The 15,474-nt window shown below is 46.8% G+C and overlaps 3 protein-coding genes across 3 annotated transcripts in view; 1 reads left to right on the top strand and 2 right to left on the bottom strand.

Moving 5' to 3' along the window:
* LOC121592192 (semaphorin-2A-like) overlaps positions 1–3,022 on the top strand; it is an 88,108-nt gene extending 85,086 nt beyond the window's left edge. Inside the window, exons 11-16 of the mRNA XM_041913577.1 lie at positions 552–868; positions 947–1,055; positions 1,136–1,205; positions 1,269–1,998; positions 2,066–2,160; positions 2,235–3,022. Of these exons, the coding sequence (XP_041769511.1) occupies positions 552–868; positions 947–1,055; positions 1,136–1,198 (489 nt within the window). The 3' untranslated portion in view covers positions 1,199–1,205; positions 1,269–1,998; positions 2,066–2,160; positions 2,235–3,022. The remainder of the gene's footprint in view (positions 1–551; positions 869–946; positions 1,056–1,135; positions 1,206–1,268; positions 1,999–2,065; positions 2,161–2,234) is intronic.
* A 188-nt stretch (positions 3,023–3,210) lies between these two features.
* LOC121592193 (solute carrier organic anion transporter family member 74D-like) lies at positions 3,211–6,066 on the bottom strand. Its single transcript, XM_041913578.1, has 6 exons — positions 5,170–6,066; positions 4,666–4,945; positions 4,400–4,597; positions 4,187–4,328; positions 3,928–4,124; positions 3,211–3,861 (listed from the first exon to the last, which is right to left on the bottom strand). Exons 1-6 carry the CDS (start codon positions 6,026–6,028, stop codon positions 3,474–3,476), a joined length of 2,064 nt encoding a protein of 687 aa, XP_041769512.1. The 5' UTR covers positions 6,029–6,066; the 3' UTR covers positions 3,211–3,473.
* Positions 6,067–7,944: 1,878 nt separating this feature from the next.
* On the bottom strand, positions 7,945–11,807 carry LOC121593487 (solute carrier organic anion transporter family member 74D-like). The gene is made up of 7 exons (XM_041915853.1): positions 11,040–11,807; positions 10,110–10,510; positions 9,189–10,029; positions 8,967–9,108; positions 8,748–8,870; positions 8,355–8,674; positions 7,945–8,283 (listed from the first exon to the last, which is right to left on the bottom strand). Exons 1-7 carry the CDS (start codon positions 11,357–11,359, stop codon positions 8,115–8,117), a joined length of 2,316 nt encoding a protein of 771 aa, XP_041771787.1. The 5' UTR covers positions 11,360–11,807; the 3' UTR covers positions 7,945–8,114.
* Between the last annotated feature and the right edge of the window lie 3,667 nt (positions 11,808–15,474).

The raw sequence follows: 15,474 nt of genomic DNA, 5'->3' as shown, positions 1-15,474 counted from the left end.
CCACCAAACCCGAGCAGGATTCAAACCTTTCCACCATTTGCCATCCAGTGGGGAGCAATCGAGGGACGTGTGCAATCACTCTATAACGATGAAATTGATTTTTAGAATTGGGTCATAACCAGTAGATCGTCACCACGAGACCGCCAGATAGGTGTGGGCCTTGAAAGATAGAAAAAAAAACCTCACAAACACAAAGGGACCCGCACCCGAACTCATATGCCCTGGCCGGGTGGTGATGGTCGTCCCGATGGCACCATCGCCATAATGTATCGTTAATTGAAAACCGGCGTTAAAAGGGTTTCCAACCCGAAAACGCATCGCGCAGCAAAGCATTAGTCCGGGGCACCGGGGCGAAGGGGCCAAGTGCTGATGATTATCTAGGCAGGCTTTAATCGCATTAAAAAGCGATACTGAATTTAATCACGCATTATTGGGCGAAATTTGACGCAATCGAACTGTGCGCAGTGCTTCGGGTAAGGGTTGAAAGTTCCATTTTAACACCTCCTCCTTCTCCTCTTTTCATCTCCCTCCCTTGGCTGCGCTCCAAACAGGATGTTGGCAACCGGACGTCGGACATTTGTGACACGAACGTGATGCGGAAGAAAATTATCGTCACCTTCGGCCAGAGCGTCCATCTCGGGTGCTTTGCACGGGTGCCGGAAATCCTGAAGTACCAGCCGGTCACCTGGTACCACCATTCGAAGGAGCGCGGCCGGTACGAGGTCCGGTACAGCGTCACCAAGCACATCGAAACGTCCGAGGGCGGGCTGGTGGTGATTGCAATCAACGAAGCGGACAGCGGCCGGTACGATTGCTATCTCGGTGGGTCGCTGCTGTGCAGCTTCAGCTTGGTTGTGGATGCGCATCGGTAAGATATTTGATTAATGTGATTAATAGGCTGCCAATGAGACTGGCCCGGCACGCTAAAGAGCTGATGTATTTACAGGTGTACGGCACCGAGCAAGGGTAACGATTATCAGAAAATCTACTCCGACTGGTGCCATGAGTTCGAGCGGTACAAGTCCGCGTTGAAGCGATGGGAAGCGAAGCAATCGGTAGGATGTTTTGTTGTCTTTGCTTGCTCTTTTTACTGATCTTTTCAATCTTATCATTATTTTCTTCTTTTTTTTAACAGCAATGCTCAACTAACCCGAAAGACAACGAACTGGACGTGTACCAAGGCAATGGAAACGTCTGATGATAAGGTGAGCTATTTCATCACAGTTTCAACGCTTCAACTCTTTAACTCATTTCTACTGCATTTTCAGGCCCTTCTCAACACAAAGGAGTCGTTACATTTTAACAAGCGAAACAACAACAACAACAACAACAACAACAACAACAACAATGTCTGTGATAAGCGAAGGAAATCCTATGACAATGCACAAACAAAATAACCTATTGAAAGAGAAGCTAACAAATGGAAATGAGCAGAGCAGAACAAAAACCCATACACTAACAAACAACGTAAACAAAATACACAATAGTAATCGAATGTAGTAGCAAGGTTAGTAAAAGATGAAGAAGAAGAAGAAAAAACAAGAAGCAAACATAAATCCAGTCCCCAATTCCAGTTGTGAGTAGAATCCGTTTTCATCGTCGTAAGCTAGGAACAATTTGTTAGCAGACAGTTTGGGAGAAAGAAACAGAGAGAAAGAAGTGAAGTAAAACTGATTGCAAAATGCAAACAATCCCAACTCCCCGGTGTGAGCCCGTGATCTCAACCCGTTGTAGATGGCGTGTTGGACACTAGATCACACTTAGTAGACGAATGAAGCAGCTTCACTAGCAACGAGTAGCCTCGTTTCAATCAGTGGTTTTAATGGCCACTCCTACATCTGCTGGGTTTTGTCTGTACAGCTGTACATCGAACCTGCACTGTGTAGGGTGTATGAGAAAAAAAAAAAACGGAGCTAAATTAAGGGAAACAGTAGCGTTTTGATGTAAAATAGGAAAACAGACACACACACAACTGAACAGCGAACGCAATCGAAACTGGTAAGGCTAGAAATAATTAAGAAATGTTTTTTTTATTCAATAATTACTCTTTACTCTTCCACTACAGATGAAACAAACCAACTTCTAGGAACAAAGCATAGAAAAAAATGTCGGTGCGCAGTGATCATGTGGTAAAGGACCTTCACAATTCATTTTAAACTCGTAAGTATAACCGTGCTCAACATACAGTGCCATCTTGTGCTAAAAACCCCGTTTTCCGTTTCTCCATTCCACAGATTTGTAAAATAAACACAAGCAATGGCTTCATCGACGTCACTCGGGTCGATACCGGTGCCCCGCCGAGCACGCAGGCACCGGAGCCGCTCATATGCATGCTTTGCCGGGAGCCGCTGCTACGTTCTTACAGGGCACCTCAGCTACAGCTAGAGCTGAGACAAACTCGAAACAAATGGAAAGCAATCATCAAATCTCAAACGTACACATGCTGTAATGCAGCAAGCTTAAGAGACTGATTTCGGTCGGTTAATCGATATTTTTAACACAGCGGAACACACACTCTGTAACTCTCATCCATTCATAGCTCATACCTGCAAGCTCCTCCAAAATAATACTAGAATGAGATGAGGAAACATGAGGCACGAGAAAAACCAAAAACAAACGAAGCTGAAACGAAACACGTACGACGATCGAACGAAACAAAAAATTTCGCAAAATCTGTGATAACTTTAGCGTTTAAGTGGCTCAAATGGAATAGATTTCGGCCCCCTAGGAAGGTAGTGGAGGAAAATTTCCATAGTAGACGTGTCGGCTAGAGCGATCAAGGGAGGGCTGCCAGCCTAAGAATGATCTGATCTTTAGGGGCTGTCCCAAATTTTGATTTTTTGGACAGAAGTTTGTGCTGTTTTGTTTCATTCGGTTATTTTTCTGTTTGTTTTGGTATAGATAAGACACAGTCGAAGGGAGAGCAGTTGTGTAGGCAAGGCAACAAAAAGCATAACAAAACCAACACGTGTGTAACTAATGTAATTACTAACGAAGAATAAAATGATAGAGATTGATCGAACTAAAGCGTAGAGACGTATGGGATTGCCCGTGGTGTGCTGTTGTTTGTCGGGTTTTCCACTCAAAACGGTGTACAATGACAGTAACATCGCAAGGTCACTGATAACATCTTTACGATCCTTTTCTGTTTACTCTTTGCATCCCGTTGTATTCTAGGCTGCTCTAAATCATCTCCACTCACACGATAGCTTAGTGTGGACCCACAACAAGAGTCATGGGTCAGTTTATTGTGTACTCACAAACACACACACACACACACACACGCCCCCCACACACACACACATTAGGTGTCGTCTGTTTGCAGTACAGACCGATAAGCGGTGTTTTCCATCAAATGAGTGATAACGCGCAGGTACACAGATGCTGCAGCACGGCATGGCACACGACACAATCCACCCGGGCTGTCCGTAGCTCCACACAAGAAGTCGTCAAGGTCGTCGTGATCAAACCGGTTACTGGTTGTTACGAGTAGTGCGTGCCTCCTCTTCCTTCGCTTTACTAACGAGCGACACTAGCTCCCGTTCCGTGGGGCTCTTGCTAGCACTCTGCTCGCCGGGCTTATCGTCGAATATCTTAAAGTTCTTCGAGTAGTACCAGGTGCCCATATCGAAGCAAGTTCCAATGATGACAAACACAGCCGCCGTGTAGTTCATTGATGCGCGCAGTGCCTCACCATCGTACAGCCAGCAGTTGCCCTGTTTAGCGCAGGTACGGCCCCAAAGCACACAGGTCCGGTCGATGATCGCACCGAAGACGATCGGTGCGGGAAGGAACGAGAACAGTGTGTTGATCGCCATCGAGAATCCCATCGAGATGGCTTTATCGCGTGGCTCGACACATCTACAAATAAATAGTATACTTTTGATTTATACAGCCTCCCAAGAACTAACAAAAAACTTTTATCACCTTAAGCCGATGAGAAAATTTGCTGCCGATTCCGTGCCACCGATAAACTTGTTCAAGCACAGGCACATCAGGAAGAAGTAGAACGGTGTCCCGCAGTCCACCGGGCAACTTCCAGGCGTGGCCGAACCGTAGGAGGAAGTGAAATTGGCATCCAAATCTTCTGTCGGGCTCGCGATGCAGGAACAGTTTGTGTAGAGCTGGCAGGTGTTAACAAACCGATCAGCAGTTGTTGCTTTCATACGAACGCAGTGTCACCTACCGTTGTTCCAGTTGGATCCTTGAGCGAGTCCCGGCATCCAGCATGGCACGGCGAAAGATACGTTTGTCCATCGCTTCCACAGATTGGGGCGTACTTCACGAACTCACAATTGCATCCCAAACTACAGGACGCGTCTTGAGAACTGCAAGAATGGTGAAAATGTGTTAAATTCTTCCTTACTATACCTCTATACTTAGTTGGATTGAAACTTACTTAGCAACGATATCTGCATTGTTCAAGGCAGAGCAACCGAACCACGCATATCCAACGATGAGTGCCGCCGAAAGAATGCTTGTGATAACGTTCCAGCCGGCTAACTGTCTGGAACTAACACGCAGCTTTTGGATCACCATACCGGCGATCAGTATTCCCAGTGCGGAAAAGACGAGCGAAGTAGATCCCGTGATCATGCTGCCATAATAATAGAGCATAGGATTTACTGAAGAAATAGACAACTTGCGTCCGTTTTCGATACTTACTTAGCCTGGGACGGTGTCAGCCGATACTGGATCTCGATGTACTTAGCCTGAAACAGGAAGTACGGCATATACCCGAAGAAATAGAAGATGCTGGCCACATTGTTAAACACGTACGCCTTGTTGGTGACGAGCCGGCGCACCGTAACCAGCATGTCACTGAATGACACCTTCCGGTTCGTCTCGACATCCTCTTCAGCGGTCGAGGTACCGCTAGCGCGACTCGCCTGCCGGGAAAGCGATATGCGTTCCGCCGTTCTGGGCAGCACCTTCGGGAAGCTGGCTGCAATGACATGATCGTTAAGCGAACACAAACGTTAAACACTGAACGCACTCCACTTTCCCACTGGCTAGACAGATGGCTAGACAGCAGGATTTGGCTTTACTGCCACTACTATCTACGACTCTGAAAGTGTCAACAGCAAAAACAAATCCGTGTTGGCGCCTGCCTGCTCGCCTGCAAAAACATGTTGCGAAATTGCGTTTGCGCACTCGCGCACTCCTTACCAAAGAACGGTGCGATGATGATAAGCGTGGAGCCGAGCGCAAGCCAACCCATCCACCAGGCACCAATCCAGCGCGGATCGCTCTGGTTGTAGCCCGGATCGACGCCGACGTGCACAAAGTACTTCAAACACAGGGAAGCCAACGAAAAGCCAACCAGCGGTCCCATGCGCCGCCCGAACGCAGCCAAACTGGATAGAAACGGTACCTTCTCCTTGCGCACATTATCATCCAGATAGGTTAGGCCGAGGGTGAAGTATAGTGATGTCCCAATGCCGGACAGGAAGCTGCCGAAGAACAGCACAATCTGTGGCCTTATATCTCCGACGTCCAGCGAACAGTCTGGCGATAGTCGATCCTCGCGGCACAGGTTATCCGCACCCTTCGTCAAGTTGCCGAGATTCTGCTCCAGCTCGCTCTGTGCCTTTGAGAACAGGAAGTGGGGCAATGCGTTCACGAAGCATGATAGTGCCATGCTGACAATCCCCATCGCTATCCATAGCGGTTTGCGGCGGTTCGAGGCGTAGTACGATAGAAAGAGCGATGCCAGCACGAAGGATAGGTCGGATCCGGCCGTAATGATACCCACCGTGCGGGACGAGATCTGTATGCTCTTCTCCACCGTCGTGAGCGTGCCGTAGAAGTAGGAGGTGGTCGAGTTGAGGATGCATCCCATCAGCCCGAACAGCAGCACGTACAGCTTCTTGCTGGCCAACCGCTGCCAGAAAGGGCCACGGCACACCCAAAACCCGCACTGCACATCCCGCACGCTGTACGCGGAAATGCTTCGATCGAAGGCGATCTTCGTCGGCGGCGCGTTCAGGTGGCCCTCGTTCAATCCGTTCGCCAAACTACCGTTCATGGTGCTCTCACGGTTGTCCGTCAACTGGCTGGCTTACCGGCGATCGTGGCGTGAGCCGATGCACACACCCGGTAGGCTTATCTGCTTTCCTTAGGCCACGGTTTATTGCCCCACAGATACACGGGGCACACAAAGATACTGGTGTGACGATCGGTGCCTCATCATATATCATAGAGCATGATTTTGGACATTTTGTTTGTCGCCGGTGGAGAGCGATGATAACTTTCGTGCGAAAATGTTCTCTTTTTTTTAGTAGAATTCGTTGACCTGTACGCTTGTAGACAAAAAACTAGCTCAAATACATAGTTCCTGAAATAATGCTCCACCAACAGGAGGAAAATAAACAGCAATCAAACCAAACGGCCTTATGCTGTCTCTATTCCACAAGTTGTTGAATGAATTAGCAGATGTGTTTACTTCACCTCTCAAAAGTCATTAGCCACTGAGCTAGGATTCATTGCTGTACGGTTATTATTATTATTATTATTATTATTATTATTATTATTATTATTATCATTGCTGTGCTGTGGTTATTGATGTGCTGTTTATCAATCAATCGATATTCATTTCAGCTTAATTATAACTTTCGGATCACTAATAATCAATAAAAGACAATCAACGATGCGATTTGCAGCAATCAAATATCAGGATGAATTGCCTGCAAATTGGACTCGGTGTTAAAAGGCGACTTTTAAATTGGTGATATCATTGCATTCGCTTGCCGATTCCATGGTGGTGTATGATATTTAATTATGCATCTAATCATGTGTGCTCTCACGCAAATGACTAGAAATTTGATTTAAAATGTATTCGGAAGCTATCGATAGTGTAATTTTAGTATAGTTCAATTATAATGTGTAGGTTCATGAGATGATCGTACCTGGTTTGATTGGCTGAATTTGAAACATTGACAAACTGGTTGAACATTTTATTAACTAATTTAAATACGAGAATTTATAATAAGACATGTTTAAAAATTCACTTATGTTTACTTATGTCCTAGCTGTTCCATGAATGTTACGAGCCTTTATTATTGACTAAAATATAGCTCAAGCCGGTCTCATGGTACAGTCGTTAACTCGTACGACTTAACAACATGCCCGTCATGGGTTCAAGCCCCAAATAGACCATACGTAGGACTATCCTGCTATGGGGGGAAATCAATAAGTCACTGAAAGCCAACCCCACAAGTGGGTTGGCAGGCCTTGACCGGCATCGGTTGTTGAGCCAAAAAAGAAGAAGAAGAAGAATAGCTCAAGGAAATCAACTAAAGCACGTATTTTTCTTCTTCTGCTCAGAAGTATCAAACATTGCAGGAACAACCCTGCCTGTATCACTAAAGGGCTTGGCTATCAGTGTATTACTGAACACCCATAGCAGGATTTTATTTCAACGTAGGCGCAGTCCACTAGAATCATCAACCCATGACGAGCTTGTTGTTAAGCTGTGTGACTAAAAATAAAATGTAACTGAAGAGAAAAATGAATTCCTTTTATAAGGGAAAACCCGATTAGCTTTTTAAACTGCAATAAAAAAGCATAATTTTATAGTAGTTTCCAAGGTAATCAACAGGTAGCGCTATTGACACAGCTTTGGTGGTTGTTGTATTCGCTATCATAAGTTTTGCAGAGGGCGCTACAATCGCCAAGGAGTCTTTGTTAGAAAGGCCTAATTTAAACAAATATTTTGAGAATAAAAAATAAAAAAAAGAACAGTAAAGCTAAGAAATGAAGTATAATAATACTGTAAAACAAACACAGCTTTGATGTTGAATTTCCGTGTGAAAGGATGAATCGTTATTATTTTAAGTATTTTAAATTTTTGTTCCAGTGGCAAAGATAGTCTTTGCTCAAATAATGGGTTAGCTCATTAGTTTCATTTGGATAACGCGTTTTCTTTCATATAGCTTAAATAAGAACAAGCGCGAAATTTGATTCTTTTCATTTCTTAACAGATAGCTAATTATTTAAATAATCGTCATAGTTTCACTATACATAACCGTTTCCTCGTCCACTAGGCAACCCGTTTTCCAGCCGCTAACGACATTAGGAACAAAACAACACTTACACTACCCAAAGTGCACCGCCTACGTAGGTCGATCCGTGATCGCTTCCTCCTCCTTATCGGCGAGCGCAATTTCCTTATCCTGCACCTCGTCGTCAAAGATTTTCAAATCCTTCACGTAATACCACACACCGCAATCGAACAGCGTGCCCACCAGCACGAAAGCCGCTGCAATGAAGTTCAGCAAATACCTGAAAAAATCACAGACATTTTTTATGTATACATGTTTCCTACAACGAAGCGGCTTCCAGTGCAACCGTACCTCAACGTTTCCCCATCGTACAGCCAACAGTTGCCCTTGCCGGTGCACGTTTTGCCCCACACCAGGCAGGTCTTGTCTAGCACGAGCCCGAAAAAGATCGGACTAGGTATGAACGACATCAGACTCAGCACCATCATGCCAAAACCCATCGATACGGCCTTGTCCTTCTCGTCGACGCAGCGCACGGACACGAGGAAGTTGCTTGCCCGGCCAGTGGCGCCAGAAAACTTTAGGAAGCACATCACCACCAGGAAGGTGATGAACTCTTTCTGGCAGTTCAGCGGGCACGGTCCCGCAATGGCCGATCCGCCTAGTGAGAACTGTAGCGAAGAAGGGAAGCACAGTGTATTACGAAGGGAAGCAATAAGAGCAGATGAGACGCGATCTTCTCACCATATTCTCATCCCGGGCTGCAGCGGTACTGGTGGTGGTGTGATTGCCACCCGTCAGCAACTGATTGTACAGTGGGCTGGTGTAATTGACCACCGGCGTAATGCACGAACACTCGCCGTAAATCTGTGAACAGGGAAGGAGAACAACCGATAAGATAGTGGCCGCAAGTCGAACCGAGACGATCACGAGCGTCAGCTTTGTGAGTCAATGTCAGCGTACTTTGAGATCACCGTACTGGTTCTGACGTTTGCAGCCGGCGTGACAGGCCGAGATGTAGGTGTTACCGTCCTCACCACAGATCGGCGAGTACTTGACGTAATCGCACTGGCAGGCCGAGTTGCACGTGGGCGTAAGATCCGTTCTGCACATTAATTACAAACAAAATACACACTTTAGGCACATCCTTTTTACACATGATCTCACTGTCCCTCCCATACTTACTGCGAAGGAATGTTAACGATAACCGAGTTCTCGCTAGCCGAGCAGCCCAGAAACGCGTAAGCGATCATGCCCATCACCGACAGCAGACCCACGATCACATTCCACGCCGCCATGTAGCGTGCACGGGGCTTAAACTTCGAGATCACCAGTCCGGACAGGAGCACACCGATCGCGGAAAAGCATAGCGCAACCGTGCCCGTCACCAAGCTCGAGGTGGAGGCCGACTGTTTGTACTGCGTCTCGATGTACTTGGGCGTAAAGATCCAGTACGGCATGTAGCCGAAGAAGTAAAACACCGAGGCGATGTTGTTGAGCATCAGGATCTTGTTGCGCAGCAAGCGTTTGAAGGTTTTCAGCATATCCTTGAACGAAGCGGGCAGCTCATCCTCGCGCTTGGACGCATCGCTCAGCTGCATGCCCAGGCGGCGCTTTTCCTGCGCGATACGCTTCCGGGCGGCCGCACGCGGCAGCTGCTTCGGGAACATGGCCATAAAGATGGCGAAGAAGGCAAGGACGGCACCCAGTATCAACCATCCCATCCACCAGGCACCGAGCCACCGCGGGTCGGTATTGCTGATCGTTGGCGTCATCGAGGGCGAGATGTACAGCTTCAGGAAGTAGGACGCCAGCGTGTACCCGATGGCCGGTCCGAGCATGCGCAGAAAGTACGACACACTGACCAGGGCCGGTGTTTTCGACTTCTTGATGTTATCGTCCATGTACGAGACGCCCAGCGTGTAGTAGAGCGAGCTTCCAATGCCGGAGATAAACTGGGCGATAAACAGCACGATCTGTGGTGCCAGTGTGCCCTCCTCCCGTTCACATTCCGCACCGCGAGTGGCTGCAGAGGGAGACAAAAGGAAAGAGCAGGAATCATATTAAGCGAGATAGTGTTTTCAGTGTCCTAGCACCAGCACATACCATTCGTGCGGCAGAGGATTTTGGCCTTCTGGGCTTCCATCACCTCGGCCGTCTGGTTCGCATCGTACGTTGCACCGTACTCGGTGGTCAGGGAGAGGGCGGCCTCCCCCGGCCCGTACAGCAGATGGGGCAGGGCGGTCAGCCAGCAGAACGCCGTTATCATCAGCAGCCCGAAGGCGATCCAGCGCGGCCGGTGGCCCTTTCCGGCGTAGTAGCTTAAGATGGCGGACAGCAGCAGCGCGCTGATGTCGTTCCCGACCGAGATAATGCCAGTGTTTTTGCTCGGAATTTTGTAGCGCTTTTCGAGCGTCGTGATCGTACCGTTGAAGTACGCATAGGTAGCGGAAAAGATGCAGCCCACCACGCCGTACATGAACACGTACACCTTCTTGTTGGCGAACCTACGTTAGGGCGAGGAGTGTTGAAGGTGTGTGAAGAATCGAGGAAATTGTTCAAAAATTGGGCTTGAATGCGTGACCTAATAACTAAATCTTTGAATATTATTAGGCTTGAGAACTGCTGTGCAAGTCTCTTCATGATGAAATGCATTGTTAGTCTGACTTCTGCTAAACGACCCAAAAGTGTTTAGTAATTAGCTTGTTTCTACTATATCTGACGATTTTGTGGCGACAAAAGGGTCCCAGAAAGCCTGACACAGTTAATTCCTTGGTTGTCTAAAGTACAAAATCCTCTAAGGCGTATGTGCCATTACTGGTGCCTTAATTCAGTATTATTAACCATTGAATGACAATGTTTTGTGTTGAAAGTATGCCATATCTTAGCACTTGATTAAGGAGAAATATCAACAAGTTTAGTTCGATTCCCTGAGATGAATGTCTCTCTAAGCTACAGGTCCCTCTGAATTTCATCAAATAGACACTTCCAAGAACTAATACGCGAAAAGATAACAGCTCGTAAGGCTCTAATTACCTTTGCAGCATTGGACCCTGAAACATCCAAAAGCCACAGCTCGTATCCTTGGTCACTGGCATGTGACGGTACATGTCCTCCACGTCCTCCGGCAGCATCTTCTCCATCTCCGCTACCTTTTCCGCCTTCTTGCCATTGTTGTACACGGCGTAACTGCCCTTACGCTCACCCACCGTCACCTGTTCGGTCACCTGATCAGCGGTACGATCACCTTCCTCCGCTCGATCTGTTCCTTCTCTGCCTTCACCAACCACACCATTCCCACTGCCCATCTGCTCCCGGGGCTCACCAAGCACATCCACATCCTTTTCGGGCGCCATTACACCTTAACTGCACTATACACTTGCTGGGTATTGATCGCTTTGATGATTTCAGGTTATCGGTGCTTCTGCTACTGTGTTAACGGGTTTCTCACAACTTACACCATCACAATCACTGTTCACACAAACAAACACACATGCACAAACGACTATTTATTTGACGATGACTGATCAATGAGCTGATTGCTAGATGAAAGTAAACCTATTAATGATCCTCTGTCCAATGCTAGATGCCCTAATACAACTCTATCTTCTTGCACCGCTCCCGATGGCACTAAACGTGGACGCTCCGTAACGCTGCGGCTCCAGCAGACTTCTGTCCGTGCGGTTGCCTCCGGCTAAAGGTTTTGTCCGAATCCGATAGGGATTGCTCGCCCCGCTAGCTTCCTGGTGGGAAACAATGCAACAACAACGACCACAGCTCTTACAGCACTGACAACAAAAAAAGACAAACGATGATCACGGTGATGACCGTCCATTTGTCAGACAGTCAGACGAGGCTGGCCAGTAGCCGCGGGGTCGCTCTTGCCGCCGAGCTCAAGGCATTAGGGCAGGCGGGCGGGTGTCTTCGGGGTGGGGTGATCTTCATCTCAAGAAGCAAACAAGCTGCGAGCGTGATATATGGATGATAAGCGTACCGATGCGTGGCAGAGGCTGTAGGGTTTCGATGCACCGCCCAGAAGGCAATGCGTCGCTGATAAGAAGAGAAGCCAGGGGGGGGGGGGAGGGCAGAGGCAAACCAGAACATTTGAACAGCGATTAAACCCTACTGGGCTGCGCGCAAGACGCCCTACCGCCCGTGCGCGGATTAAGGATGATATATACCGTGCTGCTGCACAAGCCCTGGCACTAGAGCTACCGGGAGGTGATAAGCACCGAGCACCGAAAGAGTGACGGCACAAACAGACGTTCACTCGCCAGACGATCGCGGCGGTACTTACAACTTACGCGGCAACTGTGTTTTTCACCCACAATCTGTCAACTTTCCCCTGGCTTAATTTCTCCAGTGAGAAAGCAAGCAAGCAAAAGCCAACTACCTTTAAATAAACTCAACGTAGACGTCATATCCACATTGGCGCTATGTCCAAAATTGGCACACAAGCGCGCCGGTCGTTCTAGAACTTGTTCACTCGGCCCCAACTCGCCACGATCGAGTTGATCCCACCCGAGAGTTCCCAATCGCCACGAGCGATGCTTTGTGAATCCATTCTCTTATCGGACTGTGCTGTATTGTGCTGAGGATGATCTGATAAAGTGCGAGTTCGTTATCTGGGATGCTGAAGTGGCTGAGGGAGCACAGTGTCTGACCGTTCCGGCCTGATGTTGTAAATCAAGATCTCAAATTCCTGCTTCTGCCAGCACAAGAAAGGCTCGACCCGGTTGGATGGATTAACCTGCGCTTCCCCCTCCTATTGCGGCACATTGCAGTAGTAGAGATGTTGCATTAGGGTGCAGTTTTCTCCGGCGCCTTTTTCACTCATCACAAACATCACCGGAGAGCAATGATCTCTAGCGGTGAGATGGGCCAGAAAGCTTCATGATAAAACACAAAAAACCCGCTTATCATACACAAACACGCGATTGGAAGCGGCATCCAGTGAGCAGGAGACACCAATTTTTGCACACTCACTGTGGTGGAAAGATTTCGCAACGTTTCGTTTCTAATCTGGAGGATGACACTTACAAACTTCTAGTGTTTTAGCCTTCACCTTGAGCGAACACTACCGGGAAGATACGGGCTAGCAATAGAACCGAAACGCACACCTTTCCATACACCTTTGGCACCGGACAGCCATCGGGTCACGCATGAAACCGTCGACTGATCTACGTCTAGCGCACAGCCGATCGCAAAGATCAGCTTACCACACGGCGGTTTCGGGGGATAAGCCCGTGGAGCGAATCGGAGAAGGTACCCTAATTCAATCAAGTTCAATTTAAGCCGGTGCCGGTCGGTGTGACGACGACGATGACAGCGGCCACTGCTTGCCCGATGTTAGGCACGGACCGTCGCGTTTGCGTTGCTTATCGTACGCGCGATTTCGTGCGTGTAAAGGTGCGATCTTTTCTTGGAAGAAGGTGAAGAGGAGAAGGGGAGGAGGGCTGAGGGCCAAAGTGCATTACGGGAAGCGAGAATTAATCAGAATGATGAGCAGCGGTATGGTTCGAAGATTGGATTGTTTTAATTTCAATCACTTAACCGTTTTTAGTTGTGTCGTAGATATCTTTCCTTTGAAGGTTTCCTTTATAGATGTAGTGTTATCTAATAATTAATAGTTGACTAAGTGACCAGGCATTGTCCATCATTGCATTGTCCACTCGCAAATAATGCTACATTAATTGAAGGCCAAATGCGCCAAATCTATTCAATACAACAATACAATCATACAAATATCCTTCCAGCACATCATCAAAAAAAAAACTAACAAGCTTAATACTTTGTCATCACGCGATTCATAACAAAATATTTGACAGCGAAATCAATTGCTCAGAATAGAAAAATATGTTCTTAAACAACATGTAAACACGAAATATTTCAGTTTGTCAGTCAGTGTAAACGGCCAAATGCAAAATAGTAGGGTTAAATAATAAAATAAATATTAACGGTCAATTCGATGGCACAGTGCTTTTTTTTTTCTTCAATCCAGATAGAGGACACTATCGAAGTGAAGTCGTGCTGACAACGATCGGGCCGAGCAGTCCCGATTAGTGTTGGCCGTTCCGGTCCGAACCTAGTAAAAAAGTTCCGTTCTTTATGTAGGCCGTTCCGTTCCGATCCTTTATACAAAATCGTTCCGTTCCGTTCATTCCGTTCCGTTCATTCCGTTCTTTCCGTTCATTCCGTTCCGTTCCGTTCATTCCGTTCATTCCGTTCCGTTCCGTTCATTTCGTTCTTTCCGTTTATTCCGTTCTTTCCGTTCATTCCGTTCATTCCGTTCCGTTCAATTCGTTCTTTCCGTTCACTCCGTTCCGGTCTTTGCCGGTTCAATATTGTCAGCAAGGTGCTATCGTTCGTGCGTTCCGTTCTTTAAAAAAACCGGCTTTGTCCGGCTGTTGCTTGCTGCATGCAAGATAACTGTTCACTCTTTCTCGCACACAGTATGTGTTGCCTGTGCACTCTCCCATGCTCACAGGAATATTCATCGCACTTCGTCGCGTATCGTTTATAAAAATCGTGATAAGCGAGACCAAAAATGTTATTTGGTGTTATGGTGCAATTTGTAACATCTATTATACTTTTTGTTATAACTTAGCTTATCCTAACCACACAAATAATTATTATAAAATTTAAATCTGTACTCATATGGCAGAACGGGTTGGAAGAGATGTATTATAATATGCGATTATGAACAACGAAAAATAAAATGTATTTATTTTTTATGCCACGATATCCGCTTGATCTTGGCACTCGGCATGATTCCAATATTTAGCCATTCGATTCGAAGCATTCGGTTCCATTCGACAACCATTTGAGAGCCGTGATGTTGTAAACGATTTATGTGAAGAAAAAAAACTATTTGTTTTAAATAGTAAGTGAAATTCAAATAATTAGTCAATCTCGTGATACTATCGTCAACTCGTACCACTCAATAATATCGGCATGGGTAAAAGCCTCGAATGGATCGTGCCCCCAGACGCTGGGATGATTATCCTGCTATGGGCATTTAAGTTACTGATAGCCAAGCCTATTAGTGGTACAGGAAGGCTTTGACCGAAAATGGTCGTCGCATCTAAAAAGTTCAAAAAATGCTAGATAATAAATGCATGCTTTATATTAGCACAGCTGGTACAGCTTCCTGTACATCAGGTTGAAACCATCTGGATTTGGTGATTTCAGAATGATGATTTAAGAAACGCCTTTTCATATCCTGTCTCACCATTTCATATCCATCCCCGGATGACAGTTTTGCTTCTAAGCCTTGGGTCGGTTCCTTTGCACCCCAGGTTCACGTTTCGTTCTTTTTGAAAAATGAACTAGTTCCGTTCCGTTCCTTTTTTTTAACGAAATTCCCAACACTAGTCCCGATAGCACCAAAAATTCCCGAACGTGGCAAAGCTTCCGATTTTTAGCCAGTCTTTCCCCGATCCCCGAGCCAATACGAACCCGAATTTTTGCT

Source organism: Anopheles merus, chromosome 2L, assembly GCF_017562075.2.
Source record: "Anopheles merus strain MAF chromosome 2L, AmerM5.1, whole genome shotgun sequence".
Lineage (NCBI taxonomy): Eukaryota > Metazoa > Arthropoda > Insecta > Diptera > Culicidae > Anopheles > Anopheles merus.
This window is presented reverse-complemented; position numbering and strand designations above follow the sequence as displayed.